This window comes from Castor canadensis, chromosome 7 (genome assembly GCF_047511655.1).
Source record: "Castor canadensis chromosome 7, mCasCan1.hap1v2, whole genome shotgun sequence".
Lineage (NCBI taxonomy): Eukaryota > Metazoa > Chordata > Mammalia > Rodentia > Castoridae > Castor > Castor canadensis.
The window spans coordinates 52,788,813-52,816,298 of NC_133392.1; the positions used below are offsets into that span (position 1 = coordinate 52,788,813).

General features: G+C 33.8%; 1 protein-coding gene across 1 annotated transcript in view; it reads right to left on the reverse strand.

Annotated features, from left to right (window-relative positions):
* Window positions 1-260: 260 nt before the first annotated feature.
* Window positions 261-27,486, reverse strand: part of Tmem26 (transmembrane protein 26) — a 55,809-nt gene continuing 28,583 nt past the window's right edge. The window contains exons 3-6 of the mRNA XM_074078935.1: window positions 27,324-27,437; window positions 23,364-23,584; window positions 9,368-9,444; window positions 261-6,632 (exon numbers count right to left, since the gene is read on the reverse strand). Coding sequence (XP_073935036.1) covers window positions 6,214-6,632; window positions 9,368-9,444; window positions 23,364-23,584; window positions 27,324-27,437 — 831 coding nt within the window. The 3' untranslated portion in view covers window positions 261-6,213. The remainder of the gene's footprint in view (window positions 6,633-9,367; window positions 9,445-23,363; window positions 23,585-27,323; window positions 27,438-27,486) is intronic.

Below are 27,486 nucleotides of genomic sequence, written 5' to 3' on the forward strand. Positions count from 1 at the left end.
AAGTTAAATTCCTGTATGGTTTGCTGTGGTAGTTCCATAAATGTCAAGAAGTGAGAAAGTGTCAGAATGGCAATCTCAAAGTAAGCTGTGTGGTATACTCATCAAGAAAGACACAATGGATCTTTTTGGTCAGCTTAATTTTTCTGTGCTCTCACAAATCTAATTATGATTTCAGATCCTAAGTATTTGACGCTTCATCAAGCAAGCAGAATTTGACGTGGTTCAAATCCTTGATTTATCTAATATTTCAGCAGATCATCTCTCATTATAGTGGCAAAGCCTTTATTCTCCTGGGTGAAAAATAAGGGTTTTGTTCATGTGTACATGGCAGCAGGTTCATGATTTAGGGAGATTTACTTTTACTTATAAATGCTTTGGAAATTACAAAAGTAATGTACAATTTAAAAAAACCCAAGGTACAAAAAGCATAAAAGTAACAAAAAGAAAACAGAAATATCCATGATCATTAGAAACTTAAGCACCATTTTATATTGTGTATTAGCTACTTATAAAGGTATAGGCAAAATGTACAAAACAAACATATTAATATTTTTCATTCTTACATTTAATGAAATATCTAACCAATCATTCCCTATAAATAGTTATGGATCTACTTTATTTTTTTTTAAATCCACATTATATTATGTAGTACAGGAGTTCCATTATTTAACAAGACCCCATTGATAGATACTACGATGCTACTGTAGAAAACACTGAATAGCCTTCTATATACATTTTTGTACACATGAACTTGTAGATTACTCTCTTAGAAATTAAGTTGGTAGGTCAAGTGATAAATATAGTTTTATCTCTGATATTGCCAAAGTGTCTTCCAAAGAAATTATACCAATTTATACTCTCATTTAGCTATGAATAAGAATTCCTGTGCTCCTGACCCCTCTAATACAGCATTCTAAAAAAGCTTTTGAATCTTAGTCAATCCATTAAGTGAAAATGGTTACCTTGCAGTATAGTCTGCATTTTGAAAAATGGTATTATGTTGTGGTTTGATTTGCACTTCTTTATTACTTGAGCAAGGAATTACATACTTACATCTTTTGCTCAGTTTTTCAATTTCTAAACTTTTTACTTACTTTTTACCTTTATGGTTTGCTTACTCATTAAGAAAACTGATAATTATTCTTGTTGCAAAATATTTATCCAGTGTGTAGTTCAAGTTTGTTATTCTATTATTATACTTAGCTGTTTGGATTTGCTTATAGTATTTTTATGAGCAAAATATTTCAGTGAGCTGAAATTTATGAATCTTCCATGATGTCTTATTTTGTCTCTTGTTCAGAAAGCCTTATCACCATCATAATTATAAAAGTAAAGTTCCTTATTTTTTATTTAAATGTTTAATTATTTGACCCATCTGGAAATATTTTTAACATATGGATTGAGGTAGAGAACAACTTAATATTTTCCAAAAGCTAAACTATTCATAATATTCTACCCCTGCTCTGTGATTTATCATATATCAGAATCCCATATGTAGTTCAGTCAATTTATTTATTTTATTCGGTTCAATATTTCTGTCTGATTACACATGTGCCAAAACCAAATTCTCTTGGCTATTGTAGATGTGTATTTTATTTAAATATATTGAAAACTCATTTTCTTCTATCTTTTAGCATTTTCCAGCTAATCTGTCATATTTACTTTAATCAGGAAATTTTTAGAATCAGCTTGTGTGTTCACTAAAAATTAAAACTTTTTTGGTTACATTTTGGAGGTTGTGTTAAACTTATAGATAAATTTTGGAGAAACTGATAAATTCTTAAAATATCAATACTTCTTCCTACTCACCAGTAGAATACTTCTGTGTGTTTAACTTCATTTATGACCATCAAAATCATTTTAGATCTTGTACATTTCTTAAATTTTCCTATGTATGTTATCATTTTAGTTCATATTGTAGAGGAAATTTCTCTTCAAATATGTATTCTTTGTTACATTTGTATATAGAAAAACCTATTTATTGGTTTTGGTGAGTTTTCAGATTAAGTATGAAATTGTTATTTAGGTTTTAATATGCTTTTCTTAGATGCTCAGTCATATATAAATAAATGATAAATTTATCTTCACCTTTCCAATTCTTATAGTTTTCACTTCTTTTTTCTGATTGAAATGAAAATAGTAGTGATATATTTATGATACTTTTGTAATTCTGAAATGTTAAACGTTTATGTACAAAAATTTGCACATCTATTCTTTTGCAGCTTCTGGGTTTCATGACTTGATTCAGAAGATCTTTCCCTTCCCCAAATCCTAAAGATACATTCCATATTTTTCTTCTAATATTTATAGTTTTCATTTTACATTGAGATCTTTAATCCATCTGGAATTTATTTCTATATATTGCATGAGATAAAAATCTAACTTTATTTTTTCCAGATGGATTACAACATTGCCCAAGATCATTTATAAAATTGGTCACTCTTTCCTCACTGGTTAGAAATTCCTCTTTAATCATATCCTAAATAGATCAGTTTTCTTTTTTAAGCCAGAACTTAAAAACCAAAAAGGAAATGAATTACAGTAGAGAATAAGGACATGAAAAGTAGGCCAAAAACAGACATTGAGATAAAGTTCTGCACAACTATTTAATGTACATAACAAAATACAAAGGCCAGTCATAGCAAAATAGTACAAATATTTCAGAGAAAATATTCCTATACTGTTTTCCAGTAAAAAAGAATCTGAGGATGGATGCCCATAAAACATAAGGCTGCAGCAACTAATTATTAAATATTGTTTAGTTACTCCCACTATACAGAAAGCTATTTGAAGTCTCAAAGCTGTAAACATACTCCAGCTGCCTGGTTTAACTCCTAACCAGATATTTCTGAGAGCAGATCAGAATGTCCCCTAAGGAAAAAGCAAAGCCTAGAATTAGAAAAAAATGTAACAGTCTCTTTTGTTTGTTTGTTTGTTTCTTGTAATTCAAGACTGGTTGTTTTTTTCTCCTACATCTCTGAGGCCCTGCAGGATATTGTGAGTAGTCTTGGAGTGAAAAGTAGAGGACTAGCATTGTAGTTCTGTTTTTCTTTTAACAGGAAAACCAATTAAGAATTCTGGATATTAAATGCCAAAGATCACAAGAGCCAATGTTCAACTCTGAAAGCTGGTGGAAATCCTGAAGCATGAACACCTACAATGTATGCCTTCCCAGACCTTTGAAAAGTTTCTATTGAATAGTGAGTTAACAATCAATATTATAATAGTGAATGCTGCTATTTCTTGGCTGTATCTTTATGATTATATGAGGACTAAATGAACTACAATAGAATGAATTGGTAAATTTGTCTAAGACTTTTCTTCAGTGAAAGATTAGGAAGAATGTTATTGGCTGATTCAGGTTTTTATTTTCTTATGTTATCACTTAAAGCTCAAAAGTAAAAATTAAAAGAATAACCAAAGACAGAAAAGGTTTCCTAATCCTACCATGCCATTATATCACCTGAGAGTCATCCAATAAAGGCCAATAAAACACAAAAAGATGTTGATGCGGTGTGTTTCTTCATGTTATTGTTAAAATATGTTTTCACTTAAGTGGAATGATGTGTTTTTAAGTAGGCATTTGACTGAGCTTTAATCAAGCTATTAAATAACAATGGTAATAACAACAGCTCTGTTGGTGGAGGTAGAGGGGACAGATGACATGAGTCAGTTATTTTACAAATAAAATGTAAACAAGTCCCAGGATGTCAACATATGGGAGAGAACTGATGTTCTAGCCACTCTACAGCAAACACTTGGATGTTTTAAAACATTACAGTGTGTAGCGGTTTATAGTAAAAACATAAAATTTAAAACAGATAAAAACTAGTGAAAAAAATTTAAAAAACATATAATAAACTGAATACATTTTTCCTATTTCATTAGAGATACAGCTTTGACTTAGGAAGCTTTACAAATAAACTAAACAGACATAGATTTTCTTTTCTGCTATAAAAGCAGCAGTCCAAGGAAGTGAGAGAGCTGGCAGTTAGGTTAAATGCTGCCTTTAGCAATTTTTCCTGGAAAACCTTGCAGCAAGAGCATGTGTCTATTTTTGCCAAGCTTAATTGTCAAGATGGTCCTGGGTGCTCTTTGACTTCCTGGCTCCCTAAATAAAGCCAGATTTTGGACAGACTTTCTCTTTCCCAGGCCTTTGGAGGAGTGCTAATTACAAAATACTTTATTTAAACACTAGAAACTCATTCATGAATCCAAGCCAAGTCTCAGATTTAAAAGCCCTTAAAAATATCCTTGCAACAGCCGTATTACTTTATCCTTTATCTATTTTTAGAGACTCAATGTTTGTTTTGCTAGAAGAAAAAAAAATTAAAACATGAAAAGTATGCCATGAACAAATCTGCAATAATAAGCAGCACATACATGTTGTGGAAGAAAGTACTCAACATAAAACAGTCAACATAAAAACAGATTCTGTTGAGGCATTTTTATAAATAGCAGTTATTATTTTGCTTTCCATTGCTAAGCACTTTAAATAACATGCCCTTAAAAGTTTTCAAGTTCTTTGCTTCATATAAATATAATTTCCTGTTCTTAATTTGCACACAATTATTAAGGAAAATTATAGATGCATTCTGGTTATTTCATATGTAGTTTTACAGTTGTTATATTAAAATTAGAAGTACAAGGAAGAAAAGAAGTAGAATTTATTGAAAAATATACATTACTTGGTATACAAAAAAATTTATCTATGAAACTTTTCACCAAATATTTTTAATAGAAATCACGTCACACAGAGATGTACAGATACAATTATGCTAACTGGTTTTCAACAGGTCACACTCAGTTAAAGAATGTCCTGTATTAAATGTCCCTTTGAATGCTTGAGCACTCAGCATAGGAGCACTTTTGCTCCTTGCAACTGTTTGCCTTCTGTAATTACTTGTATACAACCAAGTAAATGTTTATGTATTTAAAAGCAAAAAAAAAGAAAAATCACTTTGAAAGGTTCCAAATCACCTCCATCCAGAAAATACAGAGGTGCTGAAGGGAAAGAATGGCTATTTCAACCATGGAAATTGAAACCTGAATACAGGGCGATGGTGCACTGGACGCATTGCTGGAGGCCCGTGCAGACCCAGCTCTCATCAGGGGCCACAGGCGAGGCTGGTGCACCCCCCTCATCCTGTTTCTGAGACCACAGGCTGGCAGTGCTGAGCTGCTGCAGCTATGCGTGCTTGCTGGCAGACAGCAGAAACCATGGTAACACTTCAGGGCCTGGAACACCTTTATTCACTGCTTCCTGCTTCTCCGCCCCAGCTCACGTGATGAGATCCAACTTGGCAATACAGAAAATGGCAAAGTGGGGTTCAGAAAAACACCAAGCAACACTGCAAATCATACTCAGAGCAGAAACTGTGACTGTGCTAGCATTTTGCCAGTATTTCCTACCTTGCCACCAGTAGATATGTAACCGAAATGGCTTGCTGTGAATTTTGTAGTCCTCAAGCCAAAAGCAATAAAAATTCTGTAACAGCATATGCAGCATGACAGAATATCACATCAGCCTAGAAAAACGATTTTCCTGGGAAGGCCTGTGCAGAGATGAATATGACTGTGATACAGAAGCTGGGCAGAGATTTCCATTGCTTCCAGCCCACAGTGAGGTCATTTTAAAGGCACTTTTCCCTCATTTGTTCTGCATTCACTGAATGTACATTTTTTGATGTCAGAGGGACATTGCAGGAAAGATCAGATAAGCTAGTCTGACAATAGAGCCAAAGTTCAAAGCTTCTATATTTTCAGGTAACAGCCATGACAGTCTGTCTACACTAAATCTTTCCAGGGCATGTCACATGTAACCCCGTCCATAATTTTTCAAACAGTTCAACACAAACAAATCACTTATTCATTGAACAACTATAACATCTGATACCAGCACATGAAGATAATACCATAGTCACTAATCAAAGTTCCTTCCATTCAGGTGAAAAAAGAAAACTACTCAGATTTGGTTTAAGACCATGCTTTCATGTTTCTTTGAAAATTATTATATGCCAAGATAAGGAGAAGAGAGGAAAAGAAAGGAGAGAGAGAGAGACAGAGAGACAGAGACAGAGACACAGAGAGAGAGACAGAGAGACAGAGAAAGAGAGAGAAAAAGAGAGACAGAGAGAGAGAGAGAGAGAGACTGTGTATGTGTAAGAACCAGAAAGTCACACCTTCTAACTTCAGGCTGTTGGAAATAAGCAACTATGGTGTGTGATGGGAGTCCTCAGACGTTACTGTTGAGGCCTGCAAAGGAATAGCCAGGCCCTCTTTTGACTCGCCCTCCCAGCACCTAAGCCCACTCTCAGAGGCTTGAGCCCGGTCCCTGTGCTCTGTCTTTGAGCCCTCTGACTGATCTTGCAAGGAAGCACGAGCAGCCAATGCCAGCACCACAAGGCGGTAGAGATGCAACAGCACCACAAGGGAATTCTTCACAGCAAAGAACACCAGCATATGATTGATCACTTTGAAATAGGCCATCAGTATGAGACGCACAATGAGGAAAGGGCCATCTTGTATGAAGATGCTGATTCCAATGTTCCACAAATCAGCACTGTACAGACAAAAGAATAGGATGGGAAATCTCCTGGCTTTCACAGATGAGGGGCACACTACATGCTGCACTGCAAACACAAGACAGACAGTGAACATTATTTCTCTGTGATGCAGAAAAGTGAAACAGATGAAATCAGATAATGGGTGCTCTGTTTCTAAATGATGAAAATGATTCTGTAATTTAATTCTGGGTATAGCAGGTAAAAGTTCCCTGACCCCAAGCTTCTCCACCCCAGCCACATGGTTTCCATTGACTTAAAATGTTTCAAATCATATTCTAGTTCTCACGTTGGAGAAGGCCCAATTAAGCAGACTAGAGTGAATAAATAATAAAGGAGTCTACTAGTGAGAGAGAAAGAGTGTGTGTGTGTATGTGTTGAGAGTCTGCAGCATGGTGAGGCAGCATAAAAGTGTACTCAGGGACTCAAGTCAGGGAACCTGATTGCCTATCTTGACTGCCTCATTTGCTAGCAGTGAGATACTTAAACTTTCTGAGCCTCAGTTTCTTCCTTTGAAAACTAGGATAAAAATATCCCTAAGGAGAAGGGTTTCCATTCATTGGTTCATTTGGTTTCCATTAGAATAACACCTCTGACTTCCCTCCACTTTCTCATTTAATCTTCCCCTTGGGATAATGAGTAACTTGCATGACTGATGGCAGATGGACAAAAGGATATATGGCCCAGATAATTCTAGATACTTTCTTCAGAATTTACCTATTTTCTGAGTTACTTACCCAGTCATATGTGTAAATTCTGTGAAATTTCAAGTGCTTATATTAAATTAATTCACGTTAAGCATATTTTCTAATGGTGGAAGAAAAAAGTCCAACAAATGACATTATTTTATTTTGTCCTAATTCCTTATGCTTTTGTTTCACAGTTGACAAGAAAGGCTGGATATAATTACTGATTTTCCAGTTGAACAAAAGGAGGTCCAATCAACAGATGAACCTTTTTTGTTTTAATTGCTAAACATGTAAATTTAATTCAGGGTCAAGGGCAGAAAATAATCCTTTTATAATAATGAAGCCTTCCATTTGGAGTTTTCAAAGAAAGAATGCCTTCGCCTACTGGAGCCTACAAATATTATGAAGCTGCTTTGATATGGGTGAACATAATGTACTGTTTGTTGGAAAATACAATAGCGATTTAGTCAGAAGTAACATTTGGTCTTTGTTTTTCAAACAGCTGCATAACATTAGCACCTCCAAGAGTTTATGAAATTTCTTCCTTAAATAAAAATCTTCTTAGCAAGGCTATAAACCACAAGATATGAAAGGGTGAGTGAATGACAAAAGAAAAACCAACATAACGTGAATAACTGCCTTTCCTAAGAAGTCAGGGCCAGGAAATGCCTCCCCAAAAGACCCTGTAAGTGCATTACTCAGTATTCAGTGATGGCACCTAATATTCTAACAGCTAACTAATAAGTACTGTATACCTCTGAAGGCACATGTTAACAAAATCTTTGTGTGTATGTTATTTGCATATATTTTAAATTATTAATCAGTAATTAGGTTTTTGATATTTTGAAAAAGCCACAGCAATTCTTGCCATGTATTCTGGTGAAAGTTTTGATCTAGAAAGTGGATGCTAAAATGGCCTCAGACCTCTGAGCCTTACCAAAATGAGATAGAAAAGATGCAGAACAAGTTAAATATTTCTGTTCTGAGGATTCATTCTAATCCTGAGGCCAACAGGTAGAGTGTTTCAAAAATTAAGCCAGACTAAGATAAATGCAATTATTAAATTCCAGAATTTCTCTACAGTTAGATCAGTAACTGCCTTTCCTAAGAAGTCAAGGTGATGAAATCCTTCTCAAAGAACCCCTAAGGTTATTAATTCAATATTGCAAGTGATGGTACTCAATCTTCTATCAGTAGGGCAGCAGACCAGCTTACAGTCTACTAGCTGACTAACGGAGAATTCCCAGTTCAAAATTTGGAGAATTCCCAAATTGTAATTCCAGGGTACCAAGAAGTTATGGTAGGTCTCTAGATCATTGCTATCCAACTGAGCTTTCTGTGGTAGCAAAAACATGTCATACCTTTGCTATTTGTCATATGTGACAAGTGAGCACTTGAAATGTGTCTAGTATGACTGAAGAACTAATCCTTTAGTTTTAAACTTTAAATTTGAAGAGCTATGTATGACTAGTGGAAAACATATTGAACAAGACAGTCGTAGATCGCCTCTAGTATGAAATGCCCTGTAAATAGTTTACATCGTACCAAGTCTTAAAGATCTTCATGAAAGTAACATCAAATGGGATTCCAAGGGCCACCACTGAAGAAAAATTTAATTTTCCATAGCTGGCCTTGAAATTGCTCTTACTACCCTAACACAAGGCCTGACAAAGGAGTGAAAGCAATTCTGTAGAAATATCAACACATAACACTTATATGCCAGCAACTTGCAAAGCACTTTCCAAACTTTATTTTATTGTATCATCACAAGAACTATTGACCCTGGCTACTGTGACTATCATCCCATTTCATGGATGAAAAACCTGAGGCACAGATATATTAAACTCTTTTTAGGAGGTTTTATAGATCATAAATGATGGAACCATTGTTTAAAGTGAATTTAAAGTGAGTGATTATCTACTTATGTCTCTTAAGTTAATCATATACCAGAGTGAATCCACTCATAGCTTTTCTAAATTTCAATGTACTTCTAATCCAAACTGGAACTGTAGGATATCACAATAGCAGTCCTCTCAATTGCCTCCTTAGCTTTACTACAGTTTATAAGCAAGGTTTTAATGTTCCTTTTCTTTGCATAACTATCAAGATATTTACCTGCCAGGTCAAGTGGAAACTGCAGCATACTCCAAGTCCATATAACAAGGATGGCACAGACCAACGCATGGTTACTCCTAGAAGGGAACAAAATTCGAAATTAGCAATAAAAAGTGATCACATGCAGTTGAGAGAAATCTTCTTAATGCATCAGTATATTCTTAGCAAACCTCTTGTGAGTTTGCAAAATATCTCAGTGATACAATAAACATGAAAAAATCTATTCTTGATCATAATAGAATGATGAAAAAGAAGTAAAACATAAAAATTCTGAGACTTAAAACCCAACACAAGCATGAATATGACAAAGCTTCTTGGTTCTATATGGTTGTCTTTAATTTTACAAAGTCGTGGAAACAATGTAAGATAAGTGGTGGGGAAAAAAGTTAGATATGGTCATGGGTATTCAAAAGCCTGATTTGGAGAATTTTATGTGGGAAAAACGAGTAACTCTCCCAAGAGTCCAAAATTCTAGTTGAAAAGACATCTAAAAAGGACAACATTATGCTCAAATATTAAAAGACCAGCGTGATGCAAGAAAACTGTCCTTAGATGGAAAACAGTGGGGAGATAAATTTAATAAACAAAAACTAACACCAGATAATAGGCTATAAGGCAAAGATGTGTATGTTCCGTTCACCACTGTCTTCCCAGTGCCTAAAGCAGTGCCTGGCAAACAATAGGGACTCAATATATATTTGTAGAAAGAATGATTATACAAAAGAAGGGCTCTATGCTTGAACAATATACAAATGTTATAGACCTAGGAGACAGATATGGAAGACTAAAGTCAGAAAAGATAACATTGGCAGAAATGCAAAGAATATTAAAGAAGTCCCAAAGTCACATTTATTTTTAGCAATGTATAAAAGAAGTTAGAAACTTGAAGTCATTGGTATAACAACAGATTTTGTTTCCATCTTCTCTCAAGAGGGAGTTTTGATTGGAGAGGACTAGGAAAGCATCAGGGAAGAGTAATTGAAACCAAACTAAATGGGGTGATTGTAAGGGATATCTGTAAATGTTTCAAGTGTTGAGATCCTGAAAAATTAAATCTCATAACGCTGAGAGAATTTGTAAATGAGATTTCTAAGCCATCACTATCCATCTTGGCAGTTAATGGTAGAGACAAGGTTGATGACAGAAAATGAAGTCTCTACTTTCAAAAAGAAGCAGAAATATATCTTAAAGTACAAAAGGCATATTTCTATTAGTGCCTACATAGATTATATAAGTGATTCTTCAAATGATTTCTGAGAGCCCTTATAGAAGACAGTAATTACTAAGAATGAGTACAGGTTCTCTGAGAACAATTGCTCTCAAGTAAGCTTATTTCTCCTTCATATTTTTTAAAAAATAGAGTGGGATTGCCAAGAAGGTGATGCTATATAAATTGGTGCTAGATTTGGATTTAAATAAGTTTCTTGAAAAAAAAACTCCCATGATATCCTTATTAACAAAATTAAGAAATATTCTGGGTGTATCGTTAGGTAGGTTTCTAACTGTGGAAATGACTCACTCCCCAAAGGGATCTTTATAGGGGGTTGAGGCAATGCTCTGCCTGTGATATTGTTCTACTTCGTATTTCATTGATGACCTGGTTGACAACACTGATGGAAGGTTTCACATAAGCACATGTGACATAGAGGATGGAGAGAAAACCAGTAACCTGAAAGAATCAATCAGTATTCCAGAAGATGTAACTGAATAACTTAAGTTGGGATGGAATAGGCAGAAGAGATGATATTTCACAGAAGCAGCTACAAAAAAAAAAAAGCTGTGAGTCCACACTGTGACATGATTTGTGATTTTCCAAAATCAAATGCAATCAAAGGTCAATTCTTAAGAAATATAAAATCTAGAAGTTTAAATGGATATGTCTTGGTAATATAGTCTATAACCTATTTTTCTTTACAGTTTCAATGTCTATATACATCAGGCCATCAATAAATGCCTGGATTTTTAATTAATGTTACTGACAGTTTCTGATCTCAGAGTTAGACCAGATTGCTACATCTTTACTCCACGATTATACTTAATCCTCATACCAGCTCAACAAAGTAGATACAATTATCATTCCTACTTGACCAAGGAGTAAATGGAGACAAACATAAAGCTGAGAAAAATTATCCAAAGTAATGTGCTTATAATGATTGTGCATAAATCAAAACTAGATAGCTGATTTTGTCATTTACCCTTTTGACCAGTAAACTGCACTATTTCCGGAGAAGGAATGGAAAGTTTTAGCCCTCTGTATTCTACAATGTTCAGAACACACTTGAAATATTGTGAATTGTGCTTCATGTTTTAGAAGGGACTTTAATAAATTTACTTGTACAAAAAGAGAGAGACTAGGATTGTAAAGGAACTTAAATCTGAGTTAGATGAGGGCTAGCTCAAGAAATTGACAATTAGAAATGATTCCTTAATTTTTTTATTATATATCTTCAAAGGGCTACAGTGGGAAAAAAGATGTTAAATTTGTATCTTTGACTTCAGTGAGTCATTTCAGGCTCAAAGGATTTTACTTACATCTTTGCAAAACTAAATTTCATCACAATTAAGAAAAGCATTTTCTAATAATATTGGTTCAAAAAGGAGTAGGTTGCTACTTGGATAAGGTATCCTCTATTAGGATTTTTCAAAAAAAGCCTGCAAAAATTGTTGCTATTTTGGAGAGGACTTTTTCAGTTGATGCAAAGTAGATTTTTCCTAAAATGATCACTTTTGAAGTTCATTATAACCCAAACTTTAATAATTCTACTAAACTCATGTGCGATTTGTCTGCAAGGTGGTCAAATGCAGTGGTAATGCCTGGATTCTGGAGCCAAGTGACCAGAATCCAAATACCATTTCCTACTCTCCTTAAAGAAGTAGAATGTGGAGATCTTGTCCTAGACTGATCACCTGCCGACTATATCTATATGATCGGCTAGCATCTGCATGTCTTGGAATAGCACTGGCACAGACTAAGAATAGGGAATAATGCAAGTTAGTTATTTTTAATTATGTATAATCTTGAGACTTTCTAACAGTCTTGCTTATAAAGTAATGATAGTATTTGCCTCATAGTGTAAATGTAAAGACTAACTCATTCAACTTAATCCTTTAGAACACTTCTCAGCATACAGCAAGTGATAAACATTACCCAGAACTGTCATTAATTAGAATATTAATGACTATTATTATATCATAATTATTGCATATATAATTATTAATAACCATGCCATCATTATATAATAAATTATATCAATAATTATTATGATATAATTATATTAATAATAAATATTATATCATGCCTCTTAAATTCTATGTGTCTCTTAGGAAATAAATTATAGTCTGTCCCTCACCCAAAGTAAGCCCAAGTCTAACCATATAATAATGAATGTATATCTTTATATATACACATGTAATCTATCCACACACAAAATATGGAAGAATATGGGTGTTGAGAAAGATATTGGCAAAATTATCAAATACAACTTTGGAAAAGTATATCAGAAAAATTTTAAGGCAGACAAATATGAATTACTAGGTCAGAAAATGAAATCATTCCAGAAGGTTAAATGTTGGAATGTAAATAAATCACTGAGATTAAGTGATTTATAAAATAATCTTGGAATGGATTTATCCATCAGTAGCCCATATGTGTAATCCATCTTCACAAATGTCAACCAAGAATCATGGCAGACAATGGACTTAACTCATAAAGAGACCAAAGATTTTTAAAAGTATAATTACTAGCATTGGTGGATCAACCAGATGGGTGAAAATTAGAATAAAATGTCGAACTTTGTCAACTTGCTTAACTGTTTCTTTTTTTTTCATTGTTTTATTATTCATATGTGCATACAATGCTTGGGTCATTTCTCCCCTTTGCCCCCACCCCCTCCCTTACCACCCACTCCACCCCCTCCCTCACCCCCTGACCTCCTCGATACCCAGCAGAAACTATTTTTTCCTTATCTCTAATTTTGTTGTAGAGAGAGTATAAGCAATAATAGGAAGGAACAAGGGTTTTTGCTGGTTGAGATAAGGATAGCTATACAGGGAGTTGACTCACATTAATTTCCTGTGCATGTGTGTTACCTTCTAGGTAATTCTTCTAGATCTAGCCTTTTCTCTAGTTCCTGGTCCCCTTCTCCTACTGGGCCTCAGTTGCTTTAAAGGTATCTGCTTTAGTTTCTCTGCGTTGAGGGCAACAAATGCTATTTAATTTTTTAGGTGTCTTACCTATCTTCATATCTCCCTTGTGTGCTCTCACTTTTATCTTGTGATGAAAGTCCAATCGCCTTGTTGTGTTTGCCTTTGATCTAATGTCTGCATGTGAGGGAGAACATATGATTTTTGGTCTTTTGGGTCAGGCTAACCTCACTCAGAATGATGTTCTCCAATTCCATCCATTTACCAGTGAATGATAATATTTAGTTCTTCTTCATGGCTGCATAAAATTCTATTGTGTATAGATACCACATTTTCTTGATCCATTCGTCAGTAGTGGGGCATCTTGGCTGTTTCTATAACTTGGCTATTGTGAATAGGGCTGCAGTAAACATGAGTGTGCAGGTGCCTCTGGAGTAACCTGTGTCACAGTCTTTTGGGTATAACTCCAAGAGTGGCACTGATGGATCAAATGGTAGATCAATGTTTAGCTTTTTAAGTAGCCTCCAAATTTTTTTCCAGAGGGGTTGTACTAGTTTACATTCCCACCAGCAGTGTAAGAGGGTTCCTTTTCCCCCGAATCCTCGCCAACACCTGTTGTTTGTGGTGTTGCTAACGATGGCAGTTCTAACAGGGGTGAGGTGGAATCTTAGTGTGGTTTTAATTTGCATTTCCTTTATTGCTAGAGATGGTGAGCATTTTTTCATGTGTTTTTTGGCCATTTGAATTTCTTCTTTTGAGAAAGTTCTGTTTAGTTCACTTGCCCATTTCTTTATTGGTTCATTAGTTTTGGGAGAATTTAGTTTTTTAAGTTCCCTACATATTCTGGTTATCAGTCCTTTGTCTGATGTGTAGCTGGCAAATATTTTCTCCCACTCTGTGGGTATTCTCTTCAGTTTAGAGACCATTTCTTTTGTTGAGCAGAAGCTTTTTAGTTTTATGAAGTCCCATTTATCTATGCTATCTCTTAGTTGCTGTGCTGCTGGGGTTCCATTGAGAAAGTTCTTACCTATACCTACTAACTCCAGAGTATTTCCTACTCTTTCCTGTATCAGCTTTAGAGTTCATAGTCTGATATTAAGATCCTTGATCCATTTTGAGTTAATATTGGTATAGGGTGATATACATGGATCTAGTTTCAGTTTTTTGCAGACTGCTAACCAGTTTTCCCAACAGTTTTTGTTGAAGAGGCTGCTTTTTCTCCATCATATATTTTTAGCTCCTTTGTCAAAGACAAGTTGGTTATAGTTGTGTGGCTTCATATCTGGGTCCTCTATTCTGTTCCACTGGGCTTCGTGTCTGTTTTTGTGCCAGTACCATGCTGTTTTTATTGTTATTGTTTTGTAATATAGTTTGAAGTCAGGTATCGTGATACCTCCAGCATTGTTTTTTTGACTGAGTATTGCCTTGGCTATTCATGGCCTCTTGTGTTTCCATATAAATTTCATGATAGATTTTTCAACCTCTTTAATGAATGTCATTGGGATTTTGATGGGAATTGCATTAAATGTGTAGATTACTTTTGGGAGTATAGACATTTTTACTATGTTGATTCTACCAATCCATGAGCATGGGAGATCTCTCCACTTTCTATAGTCTTCCTCAATCTCTTTCTTCAGAAGTGTATAGTTTTCCTTGTAGAGGTCATTCACATCTTTTGTTAGGTTTACACCTAGGTATTTGATTTTTTTTGAGGCTATTGTAAATGGAATTGTTTTCATACATTCTTTTTCCGTTTGCTCATTGTTAGTGTATAGAAATGCTAATGACTTTTCTATGTTGATTTTATATCCTGCTACCTTGCTATAGCTATTGATGATGTCTAGAAGCTTCTGAGTAGAGATTTTTGGGTCTTTAAGGTATAGGATCATGTCATCTCCAAATAGGGATGTTTTGACAGTTTCTTTCCCTATTTGTATTCCTTTTATTCCTTCTTCTTGCCTAATGGCTCTGGCTAGGAATTCCAGTACTATGTTGAATAGGAGTGGAGATAGTGGGCATCCTTGTCTAGCTCCTGATTTTAGAGGGCATGGTTTCAGTTTTTCTCCATTAAGTATAATGCTGCCTGTAGGTTTGTCATATATAGCTTTTATCATGTTGAGGTACTTTCCTTCTATTCCTAGTTTTCTTAGAGCTTTTATCATGAAATGGTGTTGGATCTTATCAAAGGCTTTTTCTGCATCTATTGAGATGATCAAGTGGTTTTTGTCTTTGCTTCTGGCTTAACTATTTCTTTTTGGAAGTATTCTTATAAGCAAGAGATAATATTCTTAAGATAAGTATTCTTATAAGCAAGAGGTAATCAGTGAATAAAACTCATCTAGCTTTTTAAAAGCAGTTGACAAACATATTAAGAGAATGAAAATAAAATTAAGGAGAGAGAAAGAAAACAGAGTATTAAACTACTCTGAAAAAAATCAAGCAAAAATAAGGTGAGAACACAGTGAAAACAGTCTCCTTCATGTGGTCAAATACAATAACTATCAGTAATGCTATGAGAACATATTTTTTTTCTTTTTAATAAATGATCTCAGTTCAGAAAAAGGATTGCACAGAGTGGTCTACAAAGGTGTAAATGACAAAGAAACCCCTCCTGGCAATGGTGTTGAAATTCAGACTTGTGAAAAGGTTGGAAAATGACTACAGCAATATGAAAAGGTCAACAAATCCCTCTCCCACAAACACTGAACAAATTGTCAACAATAATCATTCAGAGTCTGGCAATCCTTAGAGGCAAAAAACAAATTAAGTAACATCTATTCCTAAAAATGGGGCACAACTTCAGGTAAGAACAGTGAGTATCTGCAGCACAACCTCAGCTAGGTTGTGTTAAACAACAGTTGTACCGGATGCAATTCAACAATTAATACTATTACAACAGGGGAGAGAGATTGAACTCAATTCTGCTGAAACAAAAAGGTAGGAGAGCTTTTAAGGCCTGGGATGAGCTAATGGAAAGGTGCTGGAGTTTCTTAGGGTGGAGGCTGGTCAATGGTTTTAGGTATTTATATTTGCCAATTGAGATATATCAAAGTTAGGCTCCTATTCTTCCACAGGCAATGGAAGATAGTGGCCTTATTTTCCTTATGGAATTATTTATATTCATTACATTCTTACGTTTTAAAGATATGCCTCCTAGGTTCTTGAGAAAGACATTCTTTGATTGTCAGCAGGCAAGAAGCTGTGAGAAGATTTATGTTTCAGAGGGGCAGAGAAAGAATGTAGACTTCCAAATTTTCTAAAGCAAATTCTCTAAGAAAGTAAGGCCAGGGGCTTATTGTCAACAAAATCTGTCTAAAATTTATTCAAGTTGTGAACATGTTAAGGCCATCTTGATCTGTCAAGAGTAGAGGTTACATCAGAGTTGTTAGCAATGAGAACCAGAGGCTCCCTGACTTGATTTGGAGAGGAGTGTGAAATCTCACACTCAGAGCTGAGGGCCATAGAAGTCACAAAGTTGGTTGGAAATGAAAAAGAAACTCCACAGCTTCTACTTTGAGGTTACAATCCCAGTTGGGGTGATGGTACACTGACTTTACATACAATGGAGAGATGTTAAAAATGACAAAGCTATAGAAGGGCTAGATAAATTCTCCCATAGCTTGACTGACCAAGAAATGACAGAATGTACAGAGAAGACACAAGAAAGCCCTAATTAAATTAAAAGCTGAGGTACACATGGAAATGTCCTGTACTTCAAGTGTGCTAATGGATATATACACAAATCATCAGTTGGTAGAAATCTTTTTCATTACAATTTCTGCTCAAATTAGTGAATGCCCACAAAATACATAGTTTTAAGTGTAGCCATTAAGGTGGCAGGCTTAAAATAAAACTAACTTTTTAAACAACTGGAGCCATGACTGGTAATCTGAAGGAAGGTAGGTTTCTCAGATTAAGAAAACAAAACCAAGAAAAGAAGAAAACTGAGGTGGTGATGGGGACATCTGAGAAAGTATGTGACATGTAAAACAAACAAATTTAAAATCAGAAAGGGGAGAAGTGTACTTTGGTTGAGGGTGAGAGGAAAATCAGTAGAAACTGACCCTAATGGAGCCTAGATATAGGATTTATCAGAAAAAAGGTATCAAAGCAGCTAATATAAGTATATTCATAGAATGAAGGAAAATTATACATCACAAGTTAAAGAAATATCCAATATCAATGATTCAATTATTAAATATTCTATTATTAAATAGAAATTTCAGTGTTTTCAATATAGGAATTGGAATGACTAGAAGGACTCTACAATTTGCTTGTACTTCTAGATCTGAGATGACAAAAGAGAGAATCAATGCTCTGGAATATTGATTAATAGAAGTTATCTAATCTGAAGTTCAGAGAGTAAAAAAGATTGTAGAAAGAACTCAATAGACCCTAAGAGACCTATGGCACATGATCAAGCATACACATTTTTAATAAAGCCTCAGAAGGGAAAAGAGCAGAGAAAATGTTTAGAGAAATAGTAGATGAAATTTTTGAAGGATAACATAATTTACAGAAGAGAATTATACTACACAGTAACTTAAATCTTAAATCCACAGGGAAAAATAAAGAACATCAAAATAGTGAGCATAATGACATAAATATATAACCATGTAAATAGTTTCTTCTCTTAATCTCTTTTTTAAAATCAAGAGATTATAAAGTACAATAATTACAAAACCTTTTTGTGTGGTTTAAGACATGCAAAGACATAAACTATAACAGCGGAAAGAAGGAGAGTGAAACAGAGCTATGAGCCGTGAAACAACTGAAGCAACAGAGTTATGATCAAGTGGATGAATATTATTACTAGAATATTGCTTACTGGAATTAAATTAACCTATGATACAAAGAGAGTAAGTAAACACACATTTTCTTAAGCATACATAGAACATTCTCTAAAGTAAGCCACAAAACAAGTCTCAATAAATTTAAAAATATTGGAGGAATTTAAACTATATCCTTGGACTACAATAGAATTAAAATAAATAAATAAATAAATTTGGGAAATATCTGTATATTTGGAAACTGAACAGCTCACTTATAAACTCTATAAGTTAAGGGGCCATCACAAGAGAAGTTGCAAAATATTCTGAATTATATTAAATAAAATAATAACACATCAAAACTTACAAGATGCTAGGATAGCTTTGCTTAGAGTAAATTCATTGCTTTGGATGTCCATATTAGAAAAGAAGGAAGGTCTAAGATCAATAATCTAAAGTTCCATACTAAAAGACAAGAAAAAAGAGCAAATTAAATCTAAAGCAAGCGAAAGAAAAAATTAAATATCAGAGCTGAATAAATGAAATATAAAACAGAATAATAATAGACCAAATCAATAAAACAAAAAACTAATTATTGTTGAAGAATCAATAAATTTTGAATTAACATATTTTAAGAAATGAATAAATCTAACCAAACCAAACAAACAAGTAAATATCCCAGTCCCCCAGAGGGAGGGCAAATGGTGGGGCAGGGTGAAGCAGAGAAAGCACAAACAGCCAAACCTAAGGCTGAAAAGCAGTATCACAATTGGAGCCACAGAAATTCACATGTGTAGGACAATAGTATGGATGATTTTATACCAAACAGTCAGAAAACTTAGATGGAATGGGAAAATATCCAAGGAAGTAAAGTGCAATCAAAACTAAAAAAGAAGTAAAATACCTAAATAGACCTATAAGAAGTAATCATATTGAATTGGTAACTAAAAAGCAATTCCAATAAAGGAAAAGCTTGGCCCAGATGGTTCCCTAGATGAATTCTACAAAATATTCAAAGAAATAAAATATCAATGCTCCACAAAATTTTTCAGAAACTATAAAAGGGTATTTTATATTTCTTCCTGAGGTATTTGAGAAAGTCAGTATTCCCCAATACAAAAGCAAGATCAAGATGTCACCAGAAAGAATACTAAAGATCAATATGCTTCATAAGGACAGATATAAAGATTAGCAAAATGTTAATTTTGTTTAATATAATTCAAAAATTAGCAAAATGTTAGCAAACTTAATCCAGAAACATATAAAAAGGATCAGACGACTTAACCAAGCAGAATTTTTCCTAAGACATCAAAGTTGGTTTAATATCTGAAAATCAATTAATGTAATATATTGTTTTATATAATAAAGAACAACTAATTTGTAAGTATTTCAATAAAAGCAGGAAAATATTTAATAAAATTTAATAACAACTCAAAAAGTAAAAACTACCAACAATCTTAAAATAGAAGGGAATTCCCTCAGTTTGATAAAGGACATCTATGCAAAACCTAAAGTGAAACATCATCCTTAGTAGAGAAAGATAGAATGATTGAAATGTTTACTCTTACTACTTCTGTTCAATATTGAAAGACCAGCACAGTAATTAAAAGCATATAGATTAGAAAGAATCAAAACTGTCTTTATTCATATATAGCACAATCCTGTATGTAGAAAACCCTAGAGATAGAACAAATGAACTAGAAGACTTAATATTGTTAAGGTGCCAACACTCCCCAAATTGATCCCTAAATTCAGTTCAACTCTTATGAAGACCACAAATTTCTTATTTGTTTTGTTTTCGATAGAACTTGACAAGGTAATCACAATAATCATATGGAAATGCAAAGACCTAGATTAGATAAAGCAATGTTTTTTAAGAGCAGTATTGAAGAATGTACAGTACCCATCTAAAAAGTTATAATCATAATTGTGTGCATTGGTATAAAGACAACTACATAATTTAACAGAGCAGAATCCAAAGTCCAGACAAAACCTCTTACATGTGTGGTCAATTGATTTTTGGTAAATATGCCAAGGCAGATTCATAGGAAAAAAATATTTTCAGCAAACATTTTTGGGACAATTAGTCTAATCTGTGACAACAAATAGTTGCTGGGACAATGCCAAAAATAGAAAATGAACTTGGAAACCTACCTCACATCATACACAAATTTTAAGTCAAAATGTAAATAAAAATAAATGCAACTCTTAAAAATGTTCCATAAGAAAACAGAAGAGATTTCTAGTTTATGACTAGGAAAATATTTCTTAGATATGACACTAAGAAGCATGATAGATAAGAGAAAATATATGATACATTTGGATTTTGTCAATATTTTAAAAATTAGTTCTTCAAAAGACAACAGTATAAGAATGAGTTGTACATAGGAAAGCAATGTTTACATTTGTGTAAAGGACAGAGGAGCTGCATGTAGAATATATAAAGAACTCTTACAAATCAACAATAAGATAATCTAATAAAAATGTTCAAAAATTGGACAGGCCATCACCAAAGGGGATAAATGAATGGCTAATAAGCACATGAAAAGATACTTAATGATGTCATTAGAGAAATGCAAATTAAAACCATAGTGACATAATACTATCCACACACCAGTGGCTGAAAAAAAGAGAGGAAAGAAAAATAAAGAGAAAAAGAAAAATTTAGTGAGGGTGTGGAGAAAATAGAAAATTGCTAGTGGTGAAAACATAATGACAAAGGTACTTGAGAAACAGTTTGTCAATTTCTTTAAAAATTAAATATAACTATTCTACTTTTAGGTATCTATCCAGAAGAAATGAAAATATATCCAGCTAAAAGTTATAAGTGAATGTTCATAGTAACATCATTCTTAATAGCAAAAACTATAATACATATGTACATCTACTACTGAATAAATAAAATGTGCTATATCATCCAGTAAGAAGCTAAACATGTAACAGAGATTACAAAAAGCCACTGGTGCATTGACATCAAAAATAAAAATAACCTCAGTTTGAGAAAGTAAAAATAGAAAAAAATTACAACCATAAGCCATGGCATTCAATCTCTCAGCATGCACAAGGGATTGGTTATAAGACCTACCCCGACTCAACGGGTACCCAAAATCTACGCTTGGCCAAAGCCCTCATATAAAATGATGTAGTGTGTCTCCGCACATCTTTCAAAGTATTTAAATCATCTCTAGATTACTCATAATACCGGAACACTGAAAATACTGTGGAAAGTATTGCTGTAATGCTCTATTTCTTAGGGGAAATGATAAGAAAAGTCTGAATATGTTCAGTACACTCATTTAAAAACTACTTTCTATCCACAGATGCAGAACCAGCAGATACAAAGGGCCAACTGTAGTTCGTGTGGCTTGTTTGGAACATGCTACAATTTTTTAAAATTTAAGTATATATTCATGAGATACTCTCATTCATTTGTAAATGCAGAAGAAATTTAAGGAGACATTTAAGGTGTCTTGAAACTTCCATTCTTACCTAAATTCTAATTGAATTGAAATAGTGTATGGGCTGGAACTATGGAACTGTTTTTGTTCATCACTTGTTTACCATTTGCTCCCCAATGTCTGCTCAGTGCAGTGCATGTTACTAGATAACAGACAGTTGGTGAATGAAGGAATGCCTCATGATTTCCAAGGATGTTTTTTAATGGACTGACTAGCTGTATAAACTTACTTAATATTCAACATTTGTTGGTAAACACAGATCTAAAATTGCCCATTGGTAACACTTCTGAATGGGACTAATAAAGAGCCCATTAACTGAATTTGGCATTTCTCACATTTTTATTTTTGGCACCATAAAACATATCCCTCTTCAATGCCCCTTTTACTATCCTAGGTTCCTCCCTTCCCCCTAGATATTTAGCATGTGTGTACTTTATGTCTAAAGTGGCTAAGTTTGTTATCTTTATATTGTCATGTCCGTGTCACTATCACTATAGATATTTATTAGTTTATATGCTCTGTTATGGTCTCTTCACATTTTTCTTGTAATTGCCTTGTACTATAATTATCTTAAAAGTATTTGAAAACGTAAAATGTAAAGCACTGACCAAGTGTAAGGCACTATTACTGCAAAAATAAAATAAACATTTTGAAGACAATAGTCCAATTCAGATTGGGTTCTTTTTAAAGTAATATGTCAACTTAATAAACTAAACAAAAAATTTGTATGAATGAAACGAGAAGTGATTTTATAAAGATAAGCCATGGTTATAAATATAATTTGCTCTATAATTGAGATATTAAGTTTACTCAATAAGTTAGTGTATTTTGCTCAGCTTTATGTTTTGTTATTTGAGAAGCACAACATAAAGTAAACTGTAGCATTAAAAGCCAGCCTCATTCCAATTTATTTTTATAGCATAGTGCAAAACAACCCAAGCTGAAAGTACATTCAAGCACTGAGACTTAAATCCCTAATGGGAAGAAAGTAGTTCCATAAACAGATGTGATCATGGATTCTGAGTTTATTTGCTTGTGGCAAAAATAAAAGTACCAATTCAATAAGTTTTAATTTATAGGCATCTACACTGGAAAGCCTTTGGGCGCTTTGAACAAAACTGACTAAAAATGAAATTTAGTACAATAAAACTTCATCTACCCCATTCTCCACTCACACCAGGGAATGTAAATTCTTCAACTGGAGAAAGAAGCGATTTCTCCATGTCTTTTGGAATTGTGGCCATGCTGTACTCTAGAAAAGGATTTTACAATTGACTATTCTCCTGACACTTGGGAATGTGAAAGAAGTAGGTAAAGTCATTCCACCCCAGAAGATTTCAGGAACCTTTGTTCCGCCTGACCTGTGCTCATGTAAACATGTAGAGCTTTGCTGTCCTTGCCCATGGGGATATTATGTGTCCCCTTCTCTAGCAAAAATCTTCTTTATGTATTTTTTATTATAAAGACTGTGCTGGTTCCTGAACATATCTAAATAGCAGCAAATTCTATTATTCTAACATTGTACATATGATATACAAAAAAATCCTTATTCATGCAAAATATAAATAGCAGAACAAAGAGACAGGTGCCTGAACCGGACCTTGAAAGGATCATTGCAGGACTTACCTCACATTGTTTTCTTTCAGAGTCTCAGTAGTGAATTCCAGTATATCAGCAGCTGTTCCCACAAACATCAGGAGAAGTTCTGAGAGCTGGTCTCGAGTGATGGCGCCTCCAATGGGTAGAAGCCATCTTCCAATTATTAACATTAATAGGAATGTCTGATGGAGTCCCAAAGTCCAAACTGTCTCACATACTGTGGATAAGTTATTTACAAAAACTCTAGCCTGTTTAATGGAAATGTCACACAAATAGGATTATGAGCCACCAGACCATAGGAAGGTCTTTTTTTTTATTTTCTTCACCATGACTTTCAATGAATAATTACTTTTGTGGACATTTTGAGGAGCCTTTGTTTACTTACTAATGAAAGTAATATTCCTTTCAGGTGCACACTGAAAAAAATCTAACATGGTCCTTAAAATGGGACTTAACTTAGCAAGTAAGTAATTTATATCTCTTTCATGTCTTAGTGAATTCGCACCATATGATACTCAAAGAGCCAATTTTACAATGTTTTAAAGATCCTTATCTATTTTATTATACAAAGTATAACAATGTATAGCACATAACAAAATTTTGTAAGTTCTGTATAAAAATCCCCCCAAGTTCTATATTTTTCTTTTACAGACTTGAATCTGAACTTCCTAACTTGGAATATTTTAGGATGGAATAATTTTCATTTTGCTTATTATTGCCTTAAATCTGTGTTACAGCCTACCAGAAAAATCAATAATGTTTATCTATTTATCTAAAGAAAGGGAATAATTGAAAAATTATTACTTTTATTCTGAATATTTAATTAATTATTCAATAATCCGTAAGACAGCAAGCAAATTTTAGACTGCTCTTATTCTTAGCCTCTAGGAAAAATTCATGTTCCACTAATATATTCTTATTGACATCTCTTTTCCATTTACTATCTAAGTAAACTTAAAGAATATTATTGTACCTATTGGCTACAATTTTTTAAAAACCTATATGGTCTTAGGTCAGAAGAAAATATAATAATGATTCCAACTCATTTAAGCAAGTGACTTAACTGTGTTTGTGCAAAATCTATTTATCTATCTTCATCACTTAATAATATCAGATGTGAAGTAAGAAAAGGATAAGACACAGCAGGTGCTAACCTGACTGAAGCCAAACATGAAGATCAAGAACATTCATTTGCATGCTTCTTACATTTCTTCTATGAAACTCCACACACATCTTATTTAATTTATAAGGAAAGCACATTAGCAAGGTAAACATTAACATTTTTCATTGTCGTGAAAAGCTGAGAGACAGAGGCTATATAATTTATCTAAAATGACATAGATAAGTTGTGATTAGAGCTTGAATTAGGGCCCAAAGTTCATGCTATTCTACCTCACAGAATCAATAGTCTCTCATTTTTGAAAACATGTTTCAGTGGTAGAGGTCTTTACCTTGAGTCTCTTTACACAACTTTAAAGTAGGTCATGATCATTTTGCCAAATATCAGACATGGGAACAAAAAGGTAGTCATTCTCCTTTGATTTTAAAAAGTTCTATTTTATTAATAAATGCCTAACAATATAGAGTGGAAGCCCTAGCTACTTCAATAAGATAAGAAAAGAAATAAAATGTGTACAAGTTGAAAATTAAAAATTAAATTGTGCTTGTTCACAGATAACATAATTGTGTAGAAAATCCTAAAAAATTGACATGAAGTGTCCTGGAACTAATAAGTAATATTGTAGCATAAAGTTGATAAATAAAAGCCAATCTTTTCCTTATATATTAGCAATGAAGGGGAATTTTGAAATTAAAACACAATATCATTTGCATTAGCAGCCTCAAAATGAAATACCTGCTATAAAACATGGTAAAGTTTTATATATATAATACATATTTATATATAAATGAGGAAAGCACACACAAATATATATTATATTACACATATTTTATATACATCATGTATATTATATATAATGAGTGAAACCAGAAAATTCTGTTGAATTAAATCAGAGAAGAACTAGAGATATTCCATGTTCATGAATAGGAATGCTCAATATTGTCACGATGCCAGTTATTCCAAAATTGACATATAGGTTTAATGCAAACTCAATTGAAATCTTAGCAAATTACTTTGTGGATATTGAAAAGACTGATTCTAAAGTCTATCTGGAGAGGCAAAATATCTGGAATAGCCTACACAATATTGAAGAAAAGTGTAGAGGACAGATATTATTTAACTTCAAGGCTTACTACAAGTAAGGCTACAGTAATCAGGACAGTATGGTATGGCGAAAGAATAGACAAAGATTGATGGAGCAGAACAGAGTCCAGAAACAGACCCATAGAAACCCACAAGTGATTTTTAACAGATTAGTAGGGTAACACAATGGAGAAAATATATTGTTTTCAACACATGGTGCTGGAACAGCTGTCACGTTAAAAAAATTGAATCTAGACAGAGTTTGCAGTCTTCACAAAAGTCAACTCAAAGTAGATCATGGAACTTCAAGATAAAATACAACGCTATAAAACTCTTAGAAGCCAAGACAGGCAAAAACCAACATAATTCTGTGCATGACAATGTCTTCTCAGACACCCGAGAAAGAAAGAATTAATGAACTGGACCTCATCAAAACCATATTTTTCTGTTCAGCAAAAGATGATGCCAAGACAACATGAAGACAACGCACAGACTTGGAGAAAATGTTTACAAAAGACATACCTGCTAAAGGACTGCTAACCAAAACATAAAAGCAACCAGTTTAATTCAACAATAAGAAAATAAAAAACATGGCTTTTTAAAAAAATGGCCTATGTTTTTGGGGTGTTGTTCAAAAGCAGAGCATGTGTTTAGATTGCACAAGGCCCTTGGTTTTATCTTTATGTGAGTATATGTGCACCCAAGATCTTAATAGGCACCTTGCCAAAGAAGATATATAGATGGCAATTAAGCATATGAAAAGATGCTGCATAGTATATGTCTCAGGGGAATGCAAATTAAACATCAATGGGATGGTACTGTACACATACTAGATGGCCAAAATCCAGAACATTGACATCCAGTGGTGGGGAGGTGTGCAGAGCACCAGGAACTCTCATTCATTGCAGGCAGGAATGTAAAAGGATACAGCCCATTTGGATGATGGGTAGTTTCTTACAAAGCCAAACATAGTCTTGCCATACCATCCATCCATCATCTTCCATGGTATTTATACAAAGAGCTCAAAACGTATGTCTACTTAAAAAAAACTGAATAAAGATGTTTACTGTGGCTTTATTCATAATTATGAAAACACATAAGCAACCAAGACATCCTTCAGTAACACTAAAAATAAAGGATCAAACCACAAAATGACATGGAGAGAGGAACCTCAAATGCATTTTACTAAGTAAATGAATCCAGTTTGAAAAGGTTATACACTTAGTGATTTCATCTACATGATATTGTGGAAAAGATAGAACTAGAGACCATAAAAAGCTCATTGGCTTACAAGGGCTAGAGGGTAACAGGAGGGATGAATAGGGCTAAATAGGCAAGCACATGAATTTTGGAGCAGTGAAACTTCACTACAAAATACTATAAAGGTAGTACATGTCATTATATATTTGCCAAGCACATAGAATGTACAATACCAAAAGTGAACCTTAATGTAAGCCATGGAGTTTTAATGATAATGACATAACCATGTATTTTTCATCAATTTTCAACCAATATATCCCTATTGGCAAGATGTTGATAGTCAGAGAAGGCTAGGCAAGTAGGAGAGCAAAGGGCATATGGGAAATCTCTCCACCTTCTCAATTTTGCCATGAATCTAAAACTGCTCAGAATATATATATATATAAATCTGATTATTTTGTGAATTCCTGAGCCAAACAATGAAATTGGCAAGTTTTCTTATAGAAAAATAAGATAACAGAAGTACACATATTAGTCATCCTCATCAGGGCCATCATTTGCTAAATGGTGGGAAGAGGTCTCACCGTCTCAATGATATCATCCACTCCATTGGCTTGTGCATTGGTCATCAGGGTTTGATTGAAGTTTTCTTTTTTGCTTATGTTCTGTGACATTCCTTCAGATTGAATGTTGCAATGCTAAGAATTGGGGAACGGAAATATATTAGAAAATCCCAATAAGGTAGAG